Below are 23,740 nucleotides of genomic sequence, written 5' to 3' on the forward strand. Positions count from 1 at the left end.
TTACAGAAGAAAAGTCCAATATTTTAAAGCCGCATATACTAATCATCATATCTGCGGAAAGTTTCTTTCTCCTCGAGCCATTTGAATTGTGGAGATTTATTGAATTTTCATTGTTATGCGAACCATAATAAGATCCCGCGAATTACACCAAGCACGGTGTCGACATTCCGCGGATGGTTTGAAATTTTTTTTTTTTCACTTATCGATTTGTTATTTCTTTCCTTGGGTTACAGGAAGTGATCTATTGTTCCTCGGAGCCAAATTTGATTTTGTGATGATTAATAGATACTGGATAAAGTGTAAGAAATTGTTAAGAAGTTCCCAGATTTCTGGAATCAAATGATACGTCCCGATTTTTTGTTTCGTCATCTCCACAGTGGCGAATCTACAAATAAGATAAGCTTTGTTTAATGATACCATGGCTCATGGAACTCTTTTCTTTCAACTAATTCTTATCCTAACAGGAATAAACCTAATATTATCCTGTATAAGTATTTAAGAGTATGCATGAAGTTTGTCAAAAGATCATTTTTTTAACCTCCTTTTCTGTAGCAGGTGACTACACTAACTGCCTGACCCTCACACTAGATCAAAAATTTATTGGTACAATATGAGTAACGCTTCATCATTGGATAAGGGCGTGCACACAGAGGAAACTGTCCGGTTGGATCACGATGATCAAAGCAAGTCGGATCATGATATTAAAATCGTGAAAAGGAAGACTATGGACACGACCTTAGCCTTCATGGAGGAGCATGATTCTGAAGTTCCGGAAATTACTCCAGAACAAGAACGTAAATTGTATCATAAGTTATTACGTCGGGTTTTTGTGATGGTCTTTTTGATCAATTTGTTTATGTTTATGGATAAGAATGCGATGGGATTTTCGAAGTTGCTCGGGATGTGGAAGGATACTAATCTCAAACAAAAGGAGTACAACAATACCAATACTTTGTTTTATGTTGGTTACTTAATTGGTCAATTTCCTGGACATGTATTGTTTCAAACTTTCAACAAGAGATACTTCATGGCTGTCACTCTTACATGCTGGCTGATTTTGATGTTCACACAACTTGCAGCTAAAGACTATGCTGGAATTGCTACTATTAGATTCTTTTTGGGTCTTACAGAGAGCAGTGTTACACCGTGCATTGAGCATACATTGGGAATGTTTTTTGATAGCAAAACTCAATCCGTTCTCAACCCAATTCTATGGCTTGGAGCTGTCAGTGTTGGAATTCCTACTGGATTTATTGCGTATGGTATCTCACACGTCAAAGGTAGTATTCATCCCTGGAAGCTCTATTGGATAATAAACGGTTCCTTGACTTTCCTTTTGAGTATCTGGGTGGTGTTAGACTATCCTACTAATCCTGCAGAATACAAGGCATTTACTATTGAGGAAAGAGTTCATATTATTCGAAAGATCAAGCGTCAGAATCGCTCATCTATCGAGGAAAAGAAAATAAAAAAGTACCAATTCATTGAGGCAATTAAAGATCCAGTTACATGGTTGTTTTCCCTCTATGCTCTCACATCAATGCTTGCAAATAATATGAATTTTCAGCAACAGGTTATATCTCTTTCATTAGGTGTGTCAAGAATCAATTCCACTCTTATTACTGTGGCACAATCTTGTTATAGCTGTGCTTTTTTCCTCTTAGGTTCATTCTTAATGACCAAGTTTTAAAGCTCACTATGCTATCTTGCCGTTATATTTAATATTCCTGCAATTCTAGGTGGTTTTCTTGCCGTTTTCCTTCCTTGGAAGAATAAAATTGGTATTTTGGCTTCCTGTATAATTGTTCACACTGACGGTTTCGCATATATCTTGGCTCTTTGCTGGTCCCAAATATCTGCGGCTGGATACACAAAAAGATTGACTAGAACGGCGATGTTTATGATTGGTTACGGTATTGGTGATATCATTGCACCTCAGATGTGGGTTACCGGGCCTCGTTATTATGCTGCCTGGGGAGTTCAACTTGGAATTGCATGGTTTGGAAGTTCCTTGATTCTTTTGACCATTCGTTACATTCTCGCTAAAAGAAACAATGAGCGGGTAAAAGACTTGACTTACGATTCTGATGGAAATGTTATTATGAAGAGATATGAGTACTTGGAGAGTGGATCTGATGCAGAATCAGGAAAACGTGAGACTGATGTTTCCAACTTTGATCTTACGGACTTTGAGAACAAAGAGTTTATTTATCCTTTGTGATAGTACAAGATCTGGATTTTTCCTTTAATCCATCTACTATTATTATTTATTCATTTTTTAGGTTTGCATCATATTTAAAATAACCAATCATCTTTGTGTTGAATCAAGTGGTATAACCTCAGCAAGCAGGGAAGTGCACTATTTCCTATAATTTGTAGATTAAGCGTATCAATTTTAGCAGTATGAATTATCTTAAGCGATGGTGAATAATGCTTTGTGATGTAAAAGGCGAGTAGAATGGATGCAGAGTATAATATTGGTATTATTTTGTAATTTCTAATGCTATGCAGAATACTCAATGGATAATGTTAAATAATCAAACTCTTTCTTCGAAATATGTATTTCAGAGAGTTAAGTAAATTAAATGTTCAAAACCTCTAGAAAGCCAAAGACATTTGAAAGCACATAAAAAGAAGGAGAATGTAATAAAGAGGAAAAACTAGAAATTATAACTATTCGGAAGAATATTTATTTAATCTTTTATCACCAGGTATTTGAATATGACCAAGTAAGAATACTTGAGTAATCTAAACTATAAGCGGCATAATTATATTTAGATCCTTAATAAATTAAGCTTCCATATAAAATAGTGTATACTGAAAGCTTTTAATACTGTTCTTATCATATAGCAGGTGAAATGTTTGTATGATGATGATGATGACGAAAGCGAATTTCCCCCTTAATTCGTTTTCCGATTACTTTAAGTAATTTTCTCCATTACAGATTGTTTATTTCAGTATCATACCTAGTTTATAACTCGGAGTAACCATTTTTCACTTCACATATTAACTCTATATATGAGTTATAACTGCCATATAATCTTTTTGAATGAAATCAAAAGCGAGCGTGCTTCTGTTAATGCATTATTTTTGTAGGCCTATTGTCTACATTGTCTATGTGAGTGACCGAGCTAACTACTTGAAAATCAAATTTCATTTTTCACTCTTGCGCCACGAGTGTGTGCCACAGTTCAAAATTCATAATATTTCATCTTGTGCGGAATCTAATTTGATCTTCAGTCATGACAGTTGGAATTACCTAAGAAAGAGAATATATAAGACCAATGATTGTAATTACTCTCTATATCACTGGGTTTTTGTAAACACGTACTATAAAAGTGAGAAAACACGGTGGTGAAAACTAAAGTATCGTAATTTATATGTTCATAAATGATAAATATTCCAAGGAAAGAATTGAACGATGGTTCGCATATTCCAATAATTGGTTTAGGCCTGGCACAAATTCCAGCTACAGAAGTATCCGATCTCGTGTATACTGCATTAAAAAAAGGTTATAGGCATTTTGATTCAGCTGCTATATATAAAAATGAAAGAGGGGTTTGTGAAGGGATTGCTAAATGGATAAAGGAGGATCCTGGTAATAACAAGAGGAGCGATGTGTGGTACACTACAAAAAATATTTGAGACAGAACATGGATATGAGAAAACTAAGAATGCTATTTGTGTTTGTCTTGAAAATGCAAAGACAATTAGATACATCGATATGATTTTAGTTCATTCTGCTCGTTCTAATTGGGAAAGGAGACACGGAACTTGGATGGCACTACAAGAGGCAGTGGAAAGCGGGTTCGTTAAAACAATCGGGGTATCTAATTACGCCTTAAAGCATGTTCAAGAGCTTCTGGAATATAAAGATCTTAAAATAAAGCCTGCAGTTGATCAAGTAGAATTACATCCATGGCTCATGAGAGAAGAGTTGGTGACTTATTTGCAAAAAAACAAAATTGCTCCAGAAGCCTATTCTCCCTTGACTAGAGGAATGTGGTTGGACGATCCTACTCTTGTGAGAATAGCAAGAAAGCATAACAAGAGTCCTGCTCAGATTCTCATTAATTGGTCTCTTTCAAAAGGATTCATCTGCCTTCCAAGGACTTCGAAGCCAAAAAGATTGGACAGTAACCTTGAAGTCTTTGATTTCCAGCTAGATCGTGAAGATTTAGATCTTATCGAGAAACGGGGTGAAGCACATCCTACTAAAAAAGACTCTACTGATTATCCGTTGGATAGTGAGAAAACAGAAGAGCAATTAAAGCGAGAGCAAGAATCGCTTAAACAAAATCAATGATTAGAATATAAATTTTAATTTTTGAAGTCAGAAGATCGTTATATAGATAACTACGGATGCTACTATCAGAAGTTATATCATACATACTCGGGATCAGTCAGCACTATGTTAGAATACCTTTATCAATACTTTCATGTCGATATAACCATCTTTTTACTTCAATTCTTTCTCTGTTGATGAAATAATGCATCATTTGACTTCTATTTCTGTACTTAAACTCCATCGACGTTTTAGTCTTTTGACAGACTTGATGATAAACCTGCTTCTACGAGTAACTCTTTTTCTTAAAGAGTAATCACGTGATGTAGAGTTTAAGTCTGAACGCAGTAGTGTGTCAGGCATGCTGATGGTCTTAATTTATTTAAAGCTGTTGACCATCGTTCTGGAATTTCAGACGCTGAAAATGTTATAAAAATAAAATGTTCAGTTACCGAGATTATGTAATTATGATACCTGAAGTGGATGTGCCAATTCAAGACTTACTTCATCCTCACTCCTTTAGTGCTACGATGGAAGACAAGAAAAGAAGTAATAAGAACAATGCCTAATTAATAATATCAGATAGGATCCCATAAATAAAAGTTACGTAGGAGATGAATTATTCAATTCTCTTTTGCTTTTTTCTTCTTAATTCATTAACACATTTCCGAAGCCTTATCACTTCAAGTCATTGCAAGTTTCTCACTATGCCTTTCCTCAATACAGAAGCTATCGATTTATTGCACTAATGTTGAATAAAATCAAAAAACATTCACATTATTTGTTTTCTTGGGGTTCGTTAGCTACTTTATACATGCTTCTATGAAATCATACCGAATGCTTAATTTACAGGAAAGGAAATTGAAAATTCGATGAAGAAAATCAGATCTTTCTGGACAAAGCCCAAAATCAATTTTTTCTTTTGGATATTTGTACATAGTTCTGTCCCTTAGGGGTCGTATTACTTTAATATTGATTATCTCCAGTACACGATAATGAATCCCAAACTCTTGATATTCTGCCTAGTTTGATACACGAGGTTTATCTTAGGCATGTTTCATTTGTTGTAATTTTTTAGCTTCCGAACCATTTCATCAGGAAGGTAGGTGTTCGCTTTAATTTTTAATTTTTTTTTTTCAAATTTAGTACCTTTACTGAAGACTCTAATCCCGATTTTGGCACCACAAATCAATTTCGTTATTTGAAAAGCAACTAAAAAACAAGAAGATGAGTGGAAAAATAGTAAAAATTTGTGGTTTAAAGGATGCAGAATCTGCCAGTGTGGCTATAAAGCGGGGAGCAAACCTTTTGGGCGTGATATTAGTGCCGAATAGGAAACGAACAGTTGAGGATGATAAAGCTAGAGAAATATCAAATCTATGCCGGCAACAGCGTAAGAGGCTGAATAGACGATTTCAGACAAGCAAGGAACTCATAAATTATGCACGAACATTATCCAGCACAGGTGCACTATGGTTTGAAGACTGTTCAAAACTCATAATAGAGAACGGTCCGTTTTTGGTTGGCGTTTTTAGAAATCAACCACTAGATGATGTGATAAGCATATGCAAGCGACTAGATATCGATATTGTACAGCTACATGGATCAGAGAATCTCGAGGAATATGTTCCGGCTTTAGAATTGCCCGTTATTGCACGTTTCACCCCGGGTAGAAGCGATTTGTCGAAGGCCGTGCAAACACACAAACATTTACTTCCACTTTTGGATTCAGAGGCAGGAGGGCAGGGAAAGGTGATTGACTGGGCTGAGGCAGCGGAGTTTAATAGAGATCTAGATGGACAATTTATACTAGCAGGTGGATTGACGCCGGAGAATGTGGATCGGGCATTGCTGGTGTCCGGGTGTTTGGGTGTTGATGTGAGTGGAGGAGTCGAGACGGATGGAAGTAAGGATCACGAGAAGATTGGGAGGTTTTTAAGGAATGCGAGAAAGGAAGTGCTATGAATATTTAGTATATAGAGGAACGAGATCACGCATTATGAAGTATGCTCTTCATGAAGTTGCACTTTATGAAGTATGCTTTTCATGAAGTTGCACTTTGTGAAGTATACGAAGACATTGTACAGGATGCTACAGCTACAATAAGCATTGACGTTCAAATTCTTGTAGTTATATACGCTAGGGAAAGAAACAACAAAAAGAAGAAGTACAAGTCAAAAAGTCACAGAAATCAAAGCTGCGGCCTTAAAGCAGGAAACACTTAAGCAGAGCCAGAAATGAAGAACCACTTGTCAACAGACTTGTCGATTGGAGTGTCAGCGAGTGGGTGGGCTGGTGGAATTCCGGCATCCGCGGTGTATGTCTGAGTACCGCTCAAAGTGGTGTTAGCCAAAGCAATTCCCTTGTCATCCTTAGACTTTCCGCCAATAAGAAGCTTCCAGGCGTTGCTGCACTCGTCAATAACCTCCTCAGCGTACTTCTTGTTCTTGCACTCACCAGAGAAAGCAAACTGGTTCTCAGGCTTTCCATCTGGAATCTTGTAGATTCTAAACCACTCGTTGGTGGCTCTGAGCAAACCTGGGAGGTGCTTCTCGACATCTTCGATGTCGTTCAACTTTGGAGCAAGTGGGTCATGAACGTCAATGACGATAACCTTCCAGTCAGTCTCACCATCATCCAAAAGTGCCATCACACCCAAAACTTTCACTTGCTTAACTTCTCCGGTGTATCCAACAGCCTCACCAATCTCACAAACATCCAATGGATCGTTATCACCCTTGGCGTGAGTCTCTGGGTTCACGACATTAGGGTCTTCCCAGGTTTGTGGGAAAGCACCATAGTTGTGGATGTAACCATGATGTGGGAAACAGTTTCTGACGAATCTAACTTTTCCCTTCTTAACATCCTGCTTGATTGGGTTCAACTTCTCATCCTTGTTGATCTCCATCTTAGCGTTGGTCCATCTTGGAATTTCCACAACCATGTTGTAGATCTTCTTTGATTCATCTGCATACAATGGGATGTCATGGAAAGGAGAAACTGGCTTTCCATCTTTCTCGATGTACACGGTATAGCCAAGAGTGTTCTTGGATCCGATTTGTCTAGTTCCGTATGCCATATTTGTTTTAAAATTCTGCTAGTTAGCTTGAAATATATACTTGTGCTTTTTATCTGGGAGGAGACTAGTGTAAAAGTAGTGATTGAGGGTAATAATAAGTAATTTAAAGTGAGCGACGAAACGAATAAAATTATTTTTTCGAGACAGCATTTTTCCAACAGTATGCGAATTCCACTTTTCACATTGCTCATTAATTTTCCAATTTTCCAATTTTCATTTTCCATTTATCCTGCTTTCACCGCCTTTTTCCACCTTTTTCCACCAACCACTAAAATTTAGCAGCAGTTTGAATCATGTCCAACTTTTGGTAATTTTCACATTTCTACGGTATTCGGAGGTTCCCGTCTGCCGGATCAGTGGTGTGATATGCTTAACGTCTCTTTTTTTGCAGATATATACTTCTTTATATTAAATTAAATGTGTTCTCACTTCTCACTGGCGTTTCACTGCCCGGGTATTTATATCGCTGATCACGTGACTTGACACCACTGGATGCAGCAAGACAGGAGAGCGAACAAGAAAGGAAAGAAAGACATATTATTGATGTGTGCGGTGGAAAGGATCAAATCATTTGAGAATATGGAATTCTGGATACTGGAGTTTGCCGAATGGCTATATATTTATTTAAGTATGTCAGATAGAGAAGTAGTAATTAAAGTATTTTGAAGTAGGCAGAGACTAGCCACGTTAAAGTACGTTAAATATGGCATGAGATCATGTCATTCGAAGTGTTTTATTACGGAGCTTAGGTTTAACTGCAATGTATATTAACAAATATAGAGCGGCCGGACCAGTATTAAACTAAGATTGAATGTGTAAGCTAGAAACGCTTAGCATTAATTTACTGTTAAGCGCCAAATAAATAAAATGCTAACGCACAATTTCACCATTGAGTTATGAAGAACGAGGGAGGCATCGACTGAAGACTAATTTATTATTATGCTTAATGTATTATGTATGATTAAACTACTAAGTATGATTAAGCTATTATGTACGATTAAACTATTATGTATGCTATACACCAGTAGCAAAATCAACCTCCATACAAAATGGTGATAAAATGCAATATTATACTCAATTAAATTAATATTAGGCGGAAAGCAAAAGAAAAGAATACAAATAAACTTCCAAACTAAACAAAGGATCAGTATGCAAGCTTTGGCTCGTAGTCCGGAGGAAGTCCCGTGTACTGGGCCTTGGCCTTCTGGTCAACAATGGCATTCTCATCCGAAAGAGAAAACTTGCCGTCGGCATTTTCAATGAAATGCGTCGAAAGCCCGTAGGAGTCCCTTGGGATCCAAAGCTGGGGCTCATCGGCAACAACTTCAGGAGTACCATAGTCAACATTATCGGCAATTTCCTTGGAGCAGGCCTCCATCCAGCGGGCCGGCAAGATGGAGCGGGCATACTGGAAGCCGAGGCTGCGCCGAGGATGGAAAAAGTCCTTGACGCGACCCTTGAAAGATGTTGGAGACAAGATTTTCTTGGCTGCAGCACCGGCAGAGGTTTCAACATCGTTGTTGAGAGACTCGTTGAAAGGGTTTCCAGCGGTTGGTGACGAGCCGGCAGAGTTTGTGCTCTTTTTCTCGTCATCGGAGAGTTTTCTCTCGTTTGGCGAGTCTGCATCCACGAAGAAGTTCTGGCCTTCAATCTTGATCTGCTTTCTTCCAAGATCCTTGACCGGGTAAGCACCGGATTCACCCAGATCCACCTCTCTGATGGCACCCATAGGAACGGTGTCGATGACCTTTTCAAAGAGATACCGGAAGTACAAGTGCACGCAGACTGTAAAACCAATGAAGATGGCCTCGAGAATAACGGCGGGCCAGTTTTTGGCCATGACGAAAAGACCAGTGAGGCAAATTTCCGCAAGGTAGAGGCCAACAAAGACCTCGAACAAAGCCAAGGGGTAGTTCCGACCCCTGGCATCGTACGAGTGGTCATTGACGTAGGTCAAGTTGTAGAGGAAGGCCACATAGATCATGGCGTAGGCGATGACGACAAATGCAATGATGATTGGTGAAATGACACCGTAGCAGAGCAGGATAACAGTGAAAAGCCCGTAGTTGGCGTACGTCGTTCCCCAGGAAGGAGCACTCAAGTTGTTGAACCGGTTCCACTTCTTCCTTGGTGTTTTATCCAACAATGGGCCGAGCACAAATGAGAGAATGAGACCAACGAGCTGGGCCAAGGCACCGGACGAGATCGAGAGTCCTTGCAAGAGCATATAACAGATGTAGAAGTTGGATGCTGGAGGAAGGTACTGGGCCAACATGCTCATGGCCGAAGATGGGTCATTGAGGATTTTGGGCACGACAGACGAGGCGGCAGATGCCAAAGTGGTCACGATGAAAACCTGAACCACCTGGAATGCAAAATACCACTGCTGGGTCCATCTCTCGACCTGCTGGACTGTCAAGCAACCACCAACTTTTCCCATTTTACGGATGAATGGAGGCAAGAGCGACATCAACACGGCAAGGGCCACAGTTGGCAAGATTCCTGTGATGATACCCATGAGTTTCTTTGGCATGTTGTTGATGAAACGGAGGAAGTGCACTTTCGAAGTCAAGTAGTTGATATTGGAGATACAGCCAACCACAGCCACTGGAATCGACCAGTAGATGATAGTTGCAGTAAGAAGGGAGCTGGCAGCGGTTTTCTTTGAGTTCCTAACGGCAAATCCAACATCGACATTTTCCCAAATCACGTCTTCCGGAGCCATTCCGGTGAACCGCCGGCTTCTCTTGAGCTGGTCGCAGAATGGAACTGCTTGATATGCCCTTTGCAGCTCCATATGGTTAGGGAACTGGATAAACACCACTCCCTGCTTCTTGTGCTCCCCATCAGGGTACTCCGACTGCAATTTTGCCACTTTCTGGTTGTAGTCGCCGAGTTCCTCGAATCCATCGGTCAAAAGCTGCTTTTTCTTGCCGATAATCGGCTTGTCCCGGTAAGTAGGCAACTTCTTGTCCTTGAAATACGCATGAATGTCGTCTGCAGGCTCTGGGATCGGCTTGTGCTTCTTCTCAGCCTTGTTTCTGAGCTTCACTGCCTTGCACAACACCTTAGACACTCCTCCCTCGATCTTGCCTGCGAGTTTTGCTCTCTTCTTCAACATCTTCTGCAACTTTTTCGTCTCCCGTGGGATGTACACTTTGTTAGCTGCCGGGAAAAGCTTGCTGATTGCTGCCGTGTCGAGTAAATCATCAGGCACGTTATCAACCATGAGCGTTCTTGAATATGGCAACGAAGAGTACAAAGGCGACGTCTGAAGTGCATGCCTAAAGCTCGTGTAGAACACCAACTCCCTGTAGATGACGAACATCACGCATCCAAAGAACACCCACGAACAAAAGAGGTGTGCGAACGTCCTCCACTTGTGTGTGTTATGCGAGTAAGAGATGATATCAAAGCCATTGCTCGAACCACCTCCAGTTGCATCTACCGAGAAAAGTATCGGCCACAAGAAGACACCTGAAATGAGACCAACAACCACAAACATCTGTAAGTATCTCAAGAAAAAGTATCCATCCACACCCACTTTTTCGATTGTGTAAGGTGTAGGCTGCTTCAAAAGCATCGTCAACCACGAAAATGCCCCTTTAGGCTGCTTCTCCGTCCGGAGATTCTCCGGAACCGTGTCCACGACCGAGCGCGGCTCATAAACCCGGTGATACTTCCTCTTCGCCACCACAAATATGATGACAAAAACGCAAAACACAATCAAGTTAATGATAAGTGTCGACAAGAACGCAGAGACAGATGATCCCGTCTGCTGTGGGGATGAACTCGACATCTTGCTTTATATTTCGTCTCTTTCGACTCCTAATGCAAAAAAGGGCCTCTGAAAATGCTCTTAAAACTGTGCTTTGAAAGCTATACTCTGAAACTATGCCCTTCGAAAACTTTGCTTTGCCCTGATGATGTACTATTTAAATCAAACAATCTCCAGTGCTTTACTCAGTATGCGATAGGCTGAATAAATCGGTGTGAAAACCCTGGCTGGAGAAAGAGGCGAAAAGAAAAAAAGTGAGTAGAGAAGGGAAGGAAACAAGTAAGCTTAAGTAGCAGATAAACAATTGTAATTAATTGAGTGCAAGATGATGCTTCTCTAGAGAAGCAAAATGTGTGGAAAAGGATAACGCAAAACAAACAAATAATGAAGGGAAAAATTAGGCAGAACAATGCCAGAAGGGGAAAAAAAAGAACGCACACAAAAATTAACCACTAAACAACCATAAAAACAGTTGCCTGTTAGTGCGGCGACCAGGGGCCAGAGAAAAGTTTTCGGTGACAAAGAAAAAAAAAAGAAAAAAAAATCTGAAAGAAAAAAATAAATAGAGAGAAAAAAACAATGCACGAGGGGAAATTTCCTACAGAAACACTTTCTGCTCTACGTAAACAAACAGCACGCTCGGTGGCAAGTCAATAGAAGAAAAAAAGTTTTTTACGATTCTGCAGGAACAATAGCGTGTTTTGGCAAACCTCCAAATGGGGAATGACCAATGGTAGGTGGGCCAATCAGAATTGCGGAAACTGCTTTTTTCTTTTTAGCTTTTTTTTGACCATAAGCTTAAGGAGAAGATTTCTTTATAGCCACAAACTTGTCTCCCAAAATTCTATGCATTGTCTTACTCGTTAGTGGGTGTGATGGACAGCACTCTCTTTAGTGCTAAGGGTTGGAGGCTCAGCCACGCGATCTACCCTTTTTTTTATGCAGTGTTACCACAATATGGGAATCTGGTCCAGCCACCCATTTTCTATTTTCTTAAGATTGCGTCTTTTGCATGTTTATTCCTGCATAGAATGCTTATTTTTATATTCCACGCGTCTACCATTTTCCCTTATCTTTTTACAAAGCTGCATTTTTAAAGCTTTCTTCAAATGTACAACACTACCATCAATACACTAATATGGCACTATTCATTGCTTGTCACAATTTTTTTACATACATTTCATTAACTGCTCCTGGATTCTGTGATTATTGAATTAGATAATTAATCAATATCCTTGCTCTTGGGAATTTTGAACCGAGCTTTATCGCGCATCATTTCTCGTTTGCTGATTCTCTTATTTCTATTCAAATTTATTTTATTTATTATGCTTCTCTTACCTTTTTCTTGCTTTCGAACTTTTATCTAGACCACTGACTGCTTATTGCCTTCGTCCTATTTTAGATTGCGCTACTAGATAATTTTTTTCCCCTCGCTTAAGATTGCTGTTCCACGCACTTGCTACACCCGTGAACCAAACATTGCATCTGCTTTACACCCGTACACCTCACTTTCCCCAAACTTGACGGCTTCTTGCCTAATTTTTTGGTGAATGAGGTAACGATGATTAATTTTAATTAGGCGGAGCATACGCGCGGCAATATACGTCCAGTCAAACTAGCTTGGGGTTTTTGCTTTGTTTATTTGCATGATTTTAACAAAACGTTATAGGTATACCAATCGGTGTAAGCTTTGTCGAAGCAAAAGATATATCTTGGACTGAAAATTTTGGATCTGACAAACAAAATTAGCGTGTTTGAAAAGATAAACACAGAAACAATACAATAAAACGGCAAGCCACTCGAAACTAATTCACGCGTTGAATTTTGGTACATTATTAATAAACTGTGCAAAAACGTACTCGCAATACAAGAGCTACATAGCGTTAACTTTTATTCTAGAAACAACGCTCCGTGAACAGGAAAAAGAAAGAGGGAAAAAGAATTATAATGAAGGTAAGTGAGAACTAAAAGTAGAGATGCAAGATCACCACTCGGTTGCCAAGGATGCACTAATTGAGGCTTTTTCGGGGTTGCCAATCGCTTAATTTTGATGGTCGGTGACGGGGATGCCATTAAAAACCGATGCAATTTTTAAAAGTGGTGTGCTCTTCACAGAATTGGACAAGTTACTAACACATCACCGACTAACAGTATATTGATGAATTTGATATTGAACTGGTGAACCAGTCGATGACGTTCGATACGACAGATATGCACGTACAGGGAACATGCGACTTGTTCACGACAAAGCCAATTGGGATAGATCGCAAGCTCTATAAAAGGCTTGATAGGCGATATTCAGCTTCAAGACACGATACGTCCAGTTCTGAGGATGAGTATTCGAAAGAACATAGGGACTCAATTGGGCGGTCGAATAGTGACTCGAAGATGATAGAGAAACCGATGATTCGGAGTTTGACCGAGAAAAAGAGCATGGAGGAGTTGAAAAAGAAAACTGGAGACAGCACGAGTGTACAGGAGCAGAAAAGCAAAGAAACACCGAATAATGTGACGGTGGATGGTACCAAAGCTGGAGAACACGGCCAGTTTATCAGTCCGCAGTTTATGCAGCTGAAAAAGCGTTCTTACAGTTATTCGTACCCGTACAAACGGTCGCAATTGGCGAAATTTCTGCTGAATAGCAACATTTCCGGCAAGCACGGACGAGAAAGAGGTCATGGGATGGGGATATTGGGATCCGGCAACTCTATCCACTCCGAGAATGGCACCAAACCGCGTTCGAAGTCTTTCCACTACTCGATGACAGGAAATAGTGGTGAAGCTTTGGATTTGCTAAGGTCCAACCGAGATACAGATACAATGGACTATTATTCGCCGTTTGGACCACTTAGCAGGCAGTCGTCGAGACGGCTTTTCGCGTATTTGATTGCAATTCTCAACTCGACGTATCCGGACCACGATTTTTCGCTGGTGCAACCGACAAACTTCACACTTTTAACATCGCCAGAGGTGCTCATAAAGCGTGTGAACTCACTGCTTATATCATTGGGCAAGTCGAAGGGATTAGACTGGATCTGGCAAACTATAGACACGCACATGGATGTTGCACAGTGCACGTGCTTCCAGTATGAGCCTGAGCAGTCGTTTTTGGGCGATCTTCCCGGTACTCTGTGGTGTAATATGTACTTCATGTACAACAAGAAACGCAAAAGAGTTGCTTTTCTTTACTTCCGGGCCACAACTCTTCAAGCTGTCAAAAGCGGGTCTACTGCAAGTCTCAGCACTGATGAAAGGAGAGATGGGCGTACAGGTGGCTCAAGTGTGGATGAAGAATATGATTTGCGTGATGAGACGAGATTTTCTCGCAATACCAACAGCCCGATATATGAAGATGTATTTGATGAAGATGACGAGGACAATCCTGCGGATTTGGATGGCCACGAGGTGTCTGGAGATCCTAAAAGCCAATCACAAGAGACCGCCGATGGAAAATTGATTGATAAAGAAGATCTGGAAGAAGTTGATGAAGAAGAAAATGAAGATAGGGTAGGAGACTCTGATTCAGACTATGCAATGGATGAGGATGAGCTTGCAAATGAGAACCAGGATGATGAAGATGACTATGGGAACTCGGCTGAGATTATGACTGACGGCATGGATATAAGTTGAGTGTCACAGAGTATGGTACTTAGAGACTGAATAAAAATGACAAGTAGAGATTAAGAAAGGACGCCTATACGTAAGGTCCGGGTTGAATTTAAGAAGTGTAGTGATTGTAGATGTTAATCGAACTTATGCTAGTAGATGTGGCGGATGCAGTAGATGGATTTGTTGCAGCATATTTATATATTACCGGATGACATTCGCAACAGAGAATGCTCTCTGATTTAGTCCTTTAACATTTTCCGGCATTTTCCTCAACAATGTTGGATCTGCGAATTTCAGAATTTTTCAGCGCGTCAAAAAAAAATAAAAAAAAAATAAAAAAAAAAAGGTTAGACGCGGTCGTTGCTATCGAGGGTTTTTCACTCTAAAGATAGAAGTACTAGAAACGTTAGCAATCAAGAAACCCAGCAAGAACATCGGGCTCATGTGCATGCAAAGGCACACAGGAAAATCATATGGACTTTACCAAGCAATCAGATGCTAGCGTGCCTGCCATATTGGACGATCAGTTTGCCGATGTTACTACTGCGTTTAAAAACAGCGGGATTTTGACAAGTGAGCTTTTGATCCGCTCAGCGGAGTCTTTAGCACGCAGTACGGGCATTTCAGAGGATCGTGTTAGAACGTTTGTTGCACAGTACAAGCAGGAATGCTGGTCAGTGATGGATCAGGACAAAACCTTACAGAATTTGTATGAGAATAGCATGAAAAAAGATGCTCACGTGAGCTTTACCACCGGAGATGATGAACTAGACTCGTGTCTAAATGGAGGAATCCCGTGTGGATATCTGATAGAAGTGAGCGGCAGTTCTTCCACCGGGAAATCCAATCTGTTGATGAGTCTTGCCGCGACGATTCAGCTTCCTGTCGAGTTTGGAGGACTTGGCAAGTCTGTTTTTGAGAAGGAAAAGCACCAAACGGTAAAGACGATGTACATCAGCACGGAATCCTCGTTAAGCACGCGCAGATTGGAGCAAATTATGAACTATTATCGGGATTTGATGCAGGGGAACGGCATCGAGGACCCGGAGATGCTTCCAAGCATGGAAAATGTGCTCACTACTTCATTTCCCATAGCAGATTTGGAATCTCAAGACAGATGCCTCTTCTACCAACTTCCAGCCATGCTGGAGCGCGATCCGGGGATTAAGCTTGTTGTCATCGATTCTATCACGCATCATGTGCGGGCAGAACGTCGGTTTTGGGACAGGGATACGTATATCACGCAAACTTGTACGTTTCTTAAACAGCTGAGTCTCAAACATGGAATTACAATTATCGTGAGTAACCAGATGACGGACAAACCACCGACGGGGATATTTTCGTCGCGGAACGACGTGCTTTACAAGATGAACGTGGACTATCAGATGAGCTGGTTGGTCGGCTGGAACGACCTAGGTGTTATATATAGACAGCTGATGATCCGAAGACGGAAAAAGCGGCCTTGGGAGATTAAAACTGGCGAAGAAGCTGCAATAGACAGCTATGATGGTATAAGATATCCGGAAGAGCAGGCAGATGGAGACGAAGAAGCGACAAACGAACATGTGGATGATGCAAATGGTACAAGTATCTCAGTAAAAGAGCAATTGCGCTCAGAGAGAAGGCAACTGTTTGAATCCAAGTACAAAAGGGAGCTGTCGCATATCAGGACGATTCCTGCATTGGGGATGCCGCTATTGAACGTGATAGACTGCCGGATTATGCTCAGGAAGCGGTCAATTCCGATCTTAAATGAGGATTTGATAGATGAATTCAGTGTTGATCTTGGGATTGACACCAGTGCTTTGAGGAGCTCAGAATCAGCTTCGCAGACACAGGAAGATGCCAAAGACGGGCAAAAGCAGCCCAGCTTTGCCGATATGTTGGCGTCCAACGAGTATTTGGCACACAACTTTGAGACTGAGCGTTTTATGGATGTCGTTTTCAGTCCATTGGTGGCATCTGGACAGAGGAAAGTGTGCAAGTTCGAGATATGGAAGGGTGGTATACGGCACGGTTGAAATGGGAGCCATCGTTACTGTCATTTATTTAAATATAGGTTTCAATACATAATTGCATTAAGGGAGGAGAAGTCACAATAGTGAAAACTGGTACGCGGATAGAAATAAAACGTTTAGACAAACAATAAGAAGAAGTTTTGCCACTACAAGATCAATCCCAGTGCTCAAAGCCTAGGTTCTTTCCCCAGGAATCGGTGATAAACCTCTTTGGGTTTTCAACGCCGAACTGATCCAGCTTCTTCAACTCCTCAGCAGTGAGTTTGACCACCTTAAAGCCAGTTCTGATCCGGTTGACGTTTTGTGACCTTGGAAGAACAACTCTGCCTGCCTGTGCGTGGTAATTGACGAGAATATCAACCGGATGCACGCCATACTTTGTGGCAAGCTCCTGGACTACTGGAATCTTCAAGTTTGGTGCACCGTTGGAGCCTAGAGGAGAGTAAGCCTCGACGACGATTTTGTGCTCCTTGCAAAATTGAACCAATTCAACTTGTGGCAAGTGCGGATGCAATTCGACCTGCTCGGCAGCAGGAACAACGTCAGTCTCGTCTAGCAATCTCTTTAACATTGCAACTGTGTAGTTGGAAACACCAATGGCCTTGGCCTTGCCGGTGTTCTTGTAGATGTCAATCATCTTTTTCCATGTTTCCAAGTAGTCGACGTCCAAAATGCGCACATTTCCGTCGGCATCTCTTGGAACGGCGGGCTTTCCTTCGGCACCAGAATCAAACGCAAGCGGCCAATGCTGTAATAACAGATCCACATAGTCCAATTGCAAATCCTTCAAAGAAGTTTCGAGTGACTTTAGTGGGTTGTTCCATAGGGAGGGCCACACTTTTGTGGTGACGAAAATATCCTCTCTCTTGATTTTTCCCGATCCAATCAACTCGGAAAGCACTTCGCCAATGAGTTTTTCGGTTCCGTAGTACCAGGCGGTATCAATGTGCCTGTATCCGGCTTCTAGAATTGCCACTTTCAACGCATCCTTGAACTTATAGCGGAATTCTTCATCGCACACAGTTCCAAAGCCAACCGCTGGAATTTTAGCGCCGGTATTTAGGGCAATATCAATATTTAGCGCGGACATCTTTTCTGGTAATAATTTCCCACTTGTTTGCTGAGTGGGAAAGCTGGATATCCGGGAAATGGCCGCCTGCTGGACCACACTGCAGAATTGGGAAAATAGGCCGCTATTTATACCGAAGTGAAAGAGGTGGTGAGTGGAAAAAATTGGCAGGAAAACGGAAATACGAGTTATCTGAAAAGCAGAGAACGGGGTTGCTTAAACCGTCTGAGCTTGCCGGTTAGTGCATGTTCGCGAAACTAATTCGTAATACGATTTGCACCCCGCAGAAAGTACTAAGTGCGATGAATCAATTTGGATAACGGAGGGGGCTATCCGGGGTCCGTAGCTCCATTACCCGGTCAGTTTAACAATGTCGTGTTGACTAAAGTTGCTTACGTGTTTTATATTTGAGGTTTAAAGGTCGAGAATCGAGTAGCTATGCGATTGTTGGATTATGCGAAGTAGAGGTGAATGATTAGTAATGTGATAATGAGTATGTAAGAGACACAATGAACGGAAAAGTGCAAAGTGTATAACTTAATATGAAAAGTAAGATCATACTAACATGGTAGTAGTAGTGCAGTCAGGACAATTGGATGATGTCACTGTCTGGATATCCATATGGTGTTTACTTATTTCTTTTCCAATTTTGAGAATTTAGGAATGGAACAACCTGGATAACGGAAAATGCTGAACGCACAAAGCTGAACAATAACGGAAAATGCTCCTGGTGTATGAATGCATCGAATCATACCAAGTGTAGTGGATTGGTGTATCTAAAGTGCTACACCGCCTTGCTTTATCCCTGGAAGCATTGTTCAATAAGATCAGCATGGGATAAGCGAAAAGAGATAAATGGTAGAGTTAGGCAGCGGGACGGAGAATATAGTGATATATACTGAGTACTTGATGTGGAGGTCGTAACGTGGTATTATCAGAAAATAGATGGTTGTGTAAAGCACAACAGTAATATGCAGCTCTTAGATGATTACATGGTTAATAAATTATGAGGTAGAACGGCACAGAATTTAGGGAGGGGAAGTATTGAAATATACATTAAGAGTAACAATAGTATCAAGGTATAGTGCTAAGATATTATACCAAGCGAGATAGTAATACCAAGTAAGAGTATACTAAGTGAGATAGCAATATTGAGCGAGAGTAATATGTGAGAGAGTAATACCGGGCAATTCATCAGAAAATAGAGACATCTAGCTAAACACAACTACAAAAAACCAGCAATGTCATCTATAGAATGCTTAAGCATGGTAACAAGCAAGCAACAATGTCATTCATAGGATGTAGTTTAGGCACAGTAAGTGATCGTTTTATGTTAACAAATATATCATCTATAACATCTACCTTAGCACATATACTAAATACGAAGCACCAGCATTAATATCTAGCACGTAATTTAGAAATGACAGCCAGTATATTTATGATGCCAACATGTCATCTATAGTATATAGTTTAGGGACAAACTAGCGCGCTCAAAACACCAATATATCATCTATAGCCAATTAGATATGTTAATGGCCAAAAGTAGTAAGTAGCACTTGCTAGTTTATTATAACACCAAGATAACATCTAGCTTAGCGCATATACTAAATACAAAGACCCCAATGCTATGTATAGCATGTAGGAGTATAATTAGTATACTTGAAACACCAACAAGTCGTCTATAGCATATAGTCTAGGGATTTAACTAGCACACATAAAACGCTAACGTAACATCTACAGCCAATTAGATATGTTAATGGCCAGATGTAGTAACACTTGCTATTTGGATACAATGTCATCTATACTATCTAATTTTAGCACAGCTACTAAACAAAGACTTCAATGCTATGTATAGTATGTGGAAACGTAATTAGTATACTTAAGACACCTTCATAACATCTATAGCATCTATAACATCTAGTATTGACAGCTACTAAATACAAAAGCACCAACATACCATCCAGTCTTGACAGCTATTAAACGAAGACTCCAATTATATGTATAACATTTACAAAAGTAACTAGTGTTAGTGTACTTAAAACGCCAACATCTAGCAGTGACAGCTACTGAATACAAAAGCAGCTCAAAAAGTAAACTCGCTGGCAAACTTGTTGGTGAAGCTCTCGATGACACTTCGGGAGGCCCGATCATCAGAATCTTGCTCCTGATCACCATAATCTTGCTCCTGGTCATCGGAATCTTGCTCCTGGTCACCATAATTGCCCTTCCGGGCGTAAGAATAGTGCTCAGCCTGGTCGATGGTTGGCCAGGGGTTGTTTTCCTGGCCTCCCAGAACAGAGGCATCGCAAGAAACCAAAGTAGCGGTATCGGACTCGCGGTAGTTGGATTTCTGGTACATCTGGGCACGTGGGCTGGGCCGGGCATAGGCTGGGGCCCCAAGCCGCACGGAGCACACACGCATGCGGCCAAGCTGCCCCTCGACAAGGCAGCCTCGATCCCGGTAGTAGTGGAGGAGCGAAGCCCACAAGCGGTCGCGGGAGAGTGTGATGGGGTTGCCGAGGATGATGAGGCCATAACGGGCACGGGTCAAGGCGACGTTGAGCCGGCGGGGGTCGCGGAGAAAGCCGAGCTGGTGGAAGTCGTTGGATCGGACGCACGAGAAGATGATGAAGTCCTTCTCGCGGCCCTGGAACGCGTCCACGGAGACCACCTCGACGTGCTGGAGGGCGTCGGTGATGTCCGGGGAGGCATTAAGCAGCATGTACGAGGAGATGAAGTGACGCTGACCCTCGTAGGGTGTCACAATGCCAATCTGCTCGGGGGACACGCCGGCAGAAAACATTCGCGAGACGATTTTGAAGCAGTTTGTGGCCTCTGTGCGATTCAAGTAGGACACGCCGGAGGATGAGAGCTCCTCTGGGCCGAAGCAGGCCCAAAACATGAGTGGGGAACCGGAGATAGGCCAGGGGAACCCGGAAGCAGCCCCGGAGCGCTGCGAAGCGGACACGCCGTTGTGCAAGGAGCCCTCGTAAAACACGTTTGACGAGAATTCCGCAAGCCCCGGGTGCATGCGGTACTGGACCTCCAAGCGGACCGGGGTGTTGCCAAGCAAGATCAGCCGCTCGAAAAGTGACTGGCCCAGACCCAGGCTGCGAACCCGGGGGTCGCCGATCACGGGACCGAGCTGCTGGTGGTCTCCCACCAGGATCACCTGCCGGGCGCCCCGGGCGATCGGGATCAGGCACTCCGGCTCCGTCGCCTGCGTACTCTCGTCGATCAACACCGTGCACGCCGCCCAGTGGCCCGGTAGCTGCCCGCTGCCCGCCGTCACGCAAGTGCAGCACACCACCTCTGCCCGTGTCACCACCGCCGCCTCCCGGGCCCTCACCAGCGACGTGTACTCCCGGTACTCCTGCTCCGAAAGCTCCCCGGTCTCCTCCCGCCGGCGCAGCAGCCTCCGGAGCCGCCCGCCTGCCGTCCGCGCCACCACGCTGTCCAAACTACACTTCTCCACCTCCTCCTGGTCGCACGTCCACCCGCGTGCCGCCACACGCACCACGCGGAGCCCGAGCCGTGCAAGCTGCAACGTCAAGTGGTCCACAGCCACGTTTGACGGTGCACACACGAGCACCGGGGGAGGTTTGCGTGTGCTACCTTTATCCTTCCCCCCCTTATCCTTGGCCTTATCCTTAGCCTTACCCTTAGCCTTACCACTCCGCCGCATCCGACACAACTGATACACTATCGTGGCAGACGTAACCGTCTTTCCCGTACCAGGAGGCCCCTGGATGAGCGTGAGCGGGTTTCGCAAGGCCGTCTGCACGGCATTCAGCTGCGAGGCATTCAACTCCAGCTCCTTGCTCACCGAAAGACGCGCGGGCAACTCCACATCAAAAGTCTCGGCGGGCTGATCCTTACCAAGCAACTTGTAGTAAAGATACTTGGACACAGACTTCTGGTCCAACGCGAACCGCTTCAATGCCTCCTGCATCCGGTCGTACGGCACGCTCTTCCACACGAGCTCGGCTGAGAACCCCTGCTGCACGTGCATCGGCGCGTCTTTCGACCGCATCTGCACCGTCAGCTCCTCCGTCGACGGGCCGGGCAGACGCACCACGTACCCGGAGTCCTGCCAGGCGTCCAATTCTGGCACGGCCTCGTGCGACAGCCGGATCTCGTCGCCAACCGCCATCTTGAACTCCGCGAACTCGTACGACGGCAAAATGAACGACGCCATCTTCTTCTTGTTCACGCCCACAGACCACCGCACCTTGATCTCTTTCAAGATCTTCGACTCCTTCACTCGGTGGAAGTAGTTCGCCTCCGCCTCCACCAACGGGCCGAACGTCCGCTGGTACTCGAACCCGTCCTTGTACACCAACTGCACTGGTTCCAGTGCCTCCACAGCATCCCCTCCGGCGTCCTCGACGCCAGATTCATCCACACTTCCAATCTTCCGGCCGTCTGAAGCCGCCTGCTGCCCGCTCTCACGCCACATGGCCTCCAGGTCCGAGATCTGCTTCATCCCGGGAACCCCGGACACCATCTCGTCGTCCTGGGGAGGCCGTGCAAGCCATGGCAACAAGTGCCGCCCCTCAATGAGCGGCTGCCAGTGCTCCATGTCCCACTCCGGGTTCTGCTTCGTCTGCGCGCACGGCAGACGGCACAAGAGCACCACGACCGACTCCTCCTTGGCTGCCACGAAGCCCAGCGAAAACACGTTTTTGTTCCCGCACTTGTAGCACTCTAAAGGCGTGTCGCCCATCTCCGACTCCGGGTGCAACGCCAAGCTGTTATGGTGGCTCATCGTCATGTGGATCACGATGTGCGACCCCCTTGCACCGTTCTGCCCGTTGCAGAACCACCTCTTGCACACCGTGCACTGGATCACGCTCTGGGGCGAGCTGCAACCACAATACGCACATGCGTATGCAGGGAGTGCGATATCGTGCAAATCGGCTCGCACCGTGGGGGCCATAGTCGATGGCTCCGATTGTGCAAACGACGATGTTTCAAATGTGCCTGATACGCTTGCACTGCTTTGCATTTCGTCCTCATGCCCGGAGGTGCTCATCTGCGCCGCCGAAACGTCCTCTTTTGCATTATAATCATGTGAAATAGTCATAATTCCCATGTATGCGGATTGATCTAACTGATCTCCCTGCTGGCAACGGAAAGATGGAGCATGTTCTGCGTATTGAAAGGTGAGGAAGTAGGTGAATGAATGGGAGTGAAAAAAAAAAAAAAAAAAAAAAAAATTGCCAATGCAAACCCTTACACAGGCTAGAAAATTCCGAAACAGGAAAGGGACTAGGAAAGGGACTAGGAAAGGGACTAGGAAAGAAACCGGGAAATGGGTGGGTCTTATATAGTTGTGGAAAAGGGATCAGGGGAGAAAAAAAAAATGAGGATTAGAAAATACAAATTGGGTACTAAGTAAATAAGTAGGAGAGAGAATTTTGAATTGAAAACAAGAATAGGTAAACTTTTTGACCGTTCAGAAACAACCTTTTTACAAGTCACCTATCTTTAAAACACAAAACTTGTAGCACAAAAGCCTATCGAGGCAAACAAATAAAACAGTACAGCATAAATGAAATAGAATAAGTAGGGCAAAAAGCAAGACAAGGAGAGTTTGTAGTATAGAGGGAGCAGAATGCGTTATATCATGGTTAATTTGATCAAGGGAGTAAGGGATGAAAAGAAAGTGTAATGGAATAAGAGAAGAAAAGATGTAAAAGTAAAATAGAAATCAAAAGCAAAAGATGTAAAAAAAGTTATGCAGTACGATCAAAGGGATAGCGTAGGTAAATAAAAATAAAGGTACATATTTCTACCAAAACGAAAATGCCCCTAATGAGAGACAGACCACGATAATCACGAAGTAAGGTTAGGTACTCGAGAATGATTAATATACGTGAAAATGTAGGATACAAATACA

At 42.9% G+C, this 23,740-nt stretch overlaps 9 protein-coding genes across 9 annotated transcripts; 5 read left to right on the top strand and 4 right to left on the bottom strand.

The window, feature by feature from the left end:
• Window positions 1-610: 610 nt before the first annotated feature.
• BRETT_003566 (uncharacterized protein) lies at window positions 611-2,221 on the top strand (the record flags this gene model as incomplete). Its single annotated transcript, XM_041282073.1, has 2 exons — window positions 611-1,637; window positions 1,740-2,221. 2 exons carry the CDS (start codon window positions 611-613, stop codon window positions 2,219-2,221), a joined length of 1,509 nt encoding a protein of 502 aa, XP_041135912.1.
• Window positions 2,222-3,616: 1,395 nt separating this feature from the next.
• Window positions 3,617-4,306, top strand: BRETT_003567 (uncharacterized protein; the record flags this gene model as incomplete). Its single annotated transcript, XM_041282074.1, has 1 exon — window positions 3,617-4,306. The coding sequence occupies one exon, from the start codon at window positions 3,617-3,619 to the stop codon at window positions 4,304-4,306; it is 690 nt and encodes a 229-aa protein (XP_041135913.1).
• A 1,206-nt stretch (window positions 4,307-5,512) lies between these two features.
• Window positions 5,513-6,250, top strand: BRETT_003568 (uncharacterized protein; the record flags this gene model as incomplete). The annotated part of the gene is made up of 1 exon (XM_041282075.1): window positions 5,513-6,250. One exon carries the CDS (start codon window positions 5,513-5,515, stop codon window positions 6,248-6,250), a length of 738 nt encoding a protein of 245 aa, XP_041135914.1.
• A 256-nt stretch (window positions 6,251-6,506) lies between these two features.
• Window positions 6,507-7,364, bottom strand: IPP1 (Inorganic pyrophosphatase; the record flags this gene model as incomplete). The annotated part of the gene is made up of 1 exon (XM_041282076.1): window positions 6,507-7,364. One exon carries the CDS (start codon window positions 7,362-7,364, stop codon window positions 6,507-6,509), a length of 858 nt encoding a protein of 285 aa, XP_041135915.1.
• Window positions 7,365-8,508: 1,144 nt separating this feature from the next.
• Window positions 8,509-11,163, bottom strand: BRETT_003570 (uncharacterized protein; the record flags this gene model as incomplete). Its single annotated transcript, XM_041282077.1, has 1 exon — window positions 8,509-11,163. One exon carries the CDS (start codon window positions 11,161-11,163, stop codon window positions 8,509-8,511), a length of 2,655 nt encoding a protein of 884 aa, XP_041135916.1.
• A 2,045-nt stretch (window positions 11,164-13,208) lies between these two features.
• On the top strand, window positions 13,209-14,772 carry BRETT_003571 (uncharacterized protein; the record flags this gene model as incomplete). The annotated part of the gene is made up of 2 exons (XM_041282078.1): window positions 13,209-13,244; window positions 13,294-14,772. The coding sequence occupies 2 exons, from the start codon at window positions 13,209-13,211 to the stop codon at window positions 14,770-14,772; spliced, it is 1,515 nt and encodes a 504-aa protein (XP_041135917.1).
• A 452-nt stretch (window positions 14,773-15,224) lies between these two features.
• On the top strand, window positions 15,225-16,772 carry BRETT_003572 (uncharacterized protein; the record flags this gene model as incomplete). Its single annotated transcript, XM_041282079.1, has 1 exon — window positions 15,225-16,772. The coding sequence occupies one exon, from the start codon at window positions 15,225-15,227 to the stop codon at window positions 16,770-16,772; it is 1,548 nt and encodes a 515-aa protein (XP_041135918.1).
• Window positions 16,773-16,923: 151 nt separating this feature from the next.
• Window positions 16,924-17,859, bottom strand: BRETT_003573 (uncharacterized protein; the record flags this gene model as incomplete). The annotated part of the gene is made up of 1 exon (XM_041282080.1): window positions 16,924-17,859. The coding sequence occupies one exon, from the start codon at window positions 17,857-17,859 to the stop codon at window positions 16,924-16,926; it is 936 nt and encodes a 311-aa protein (XP_041135919.1).
• Window positions 17,860-19,921: 2,062 nt separating this feature from the next.
• Window positions 19,922-22,933, bottom strand: BRETT_003574 (uncharacterized protein; the record flags this gene model as incomplete). Its single annotated transcript, XM_041282081.1, has 1 exon — window positions 19,922-22,933. The coding sequence occupies one exon, from the start codon at window positions 22,931-22,933 to the stop codon at window positions 19,922-19,924; it is 3,012 nt and encodes a 1,003-aa protein (XP_041135920.1).
• Between the last annotated feature and the right edge of the window lie 807 nt (window positions 22,934-23,740).

Source organism: Brettanomyces bruxellensis, chromosome 6 (assembly GCF_011074885.1).
Source record: "Brettanomyces bruxellensis chromosome 6, complete sequence".
NCBI lineage: Eukaryota > Fungi > Ascomycota > Pichiomycetes > Pichiales > Pichiaceae > Brettanomyces > Brettanomyces bruxellensis.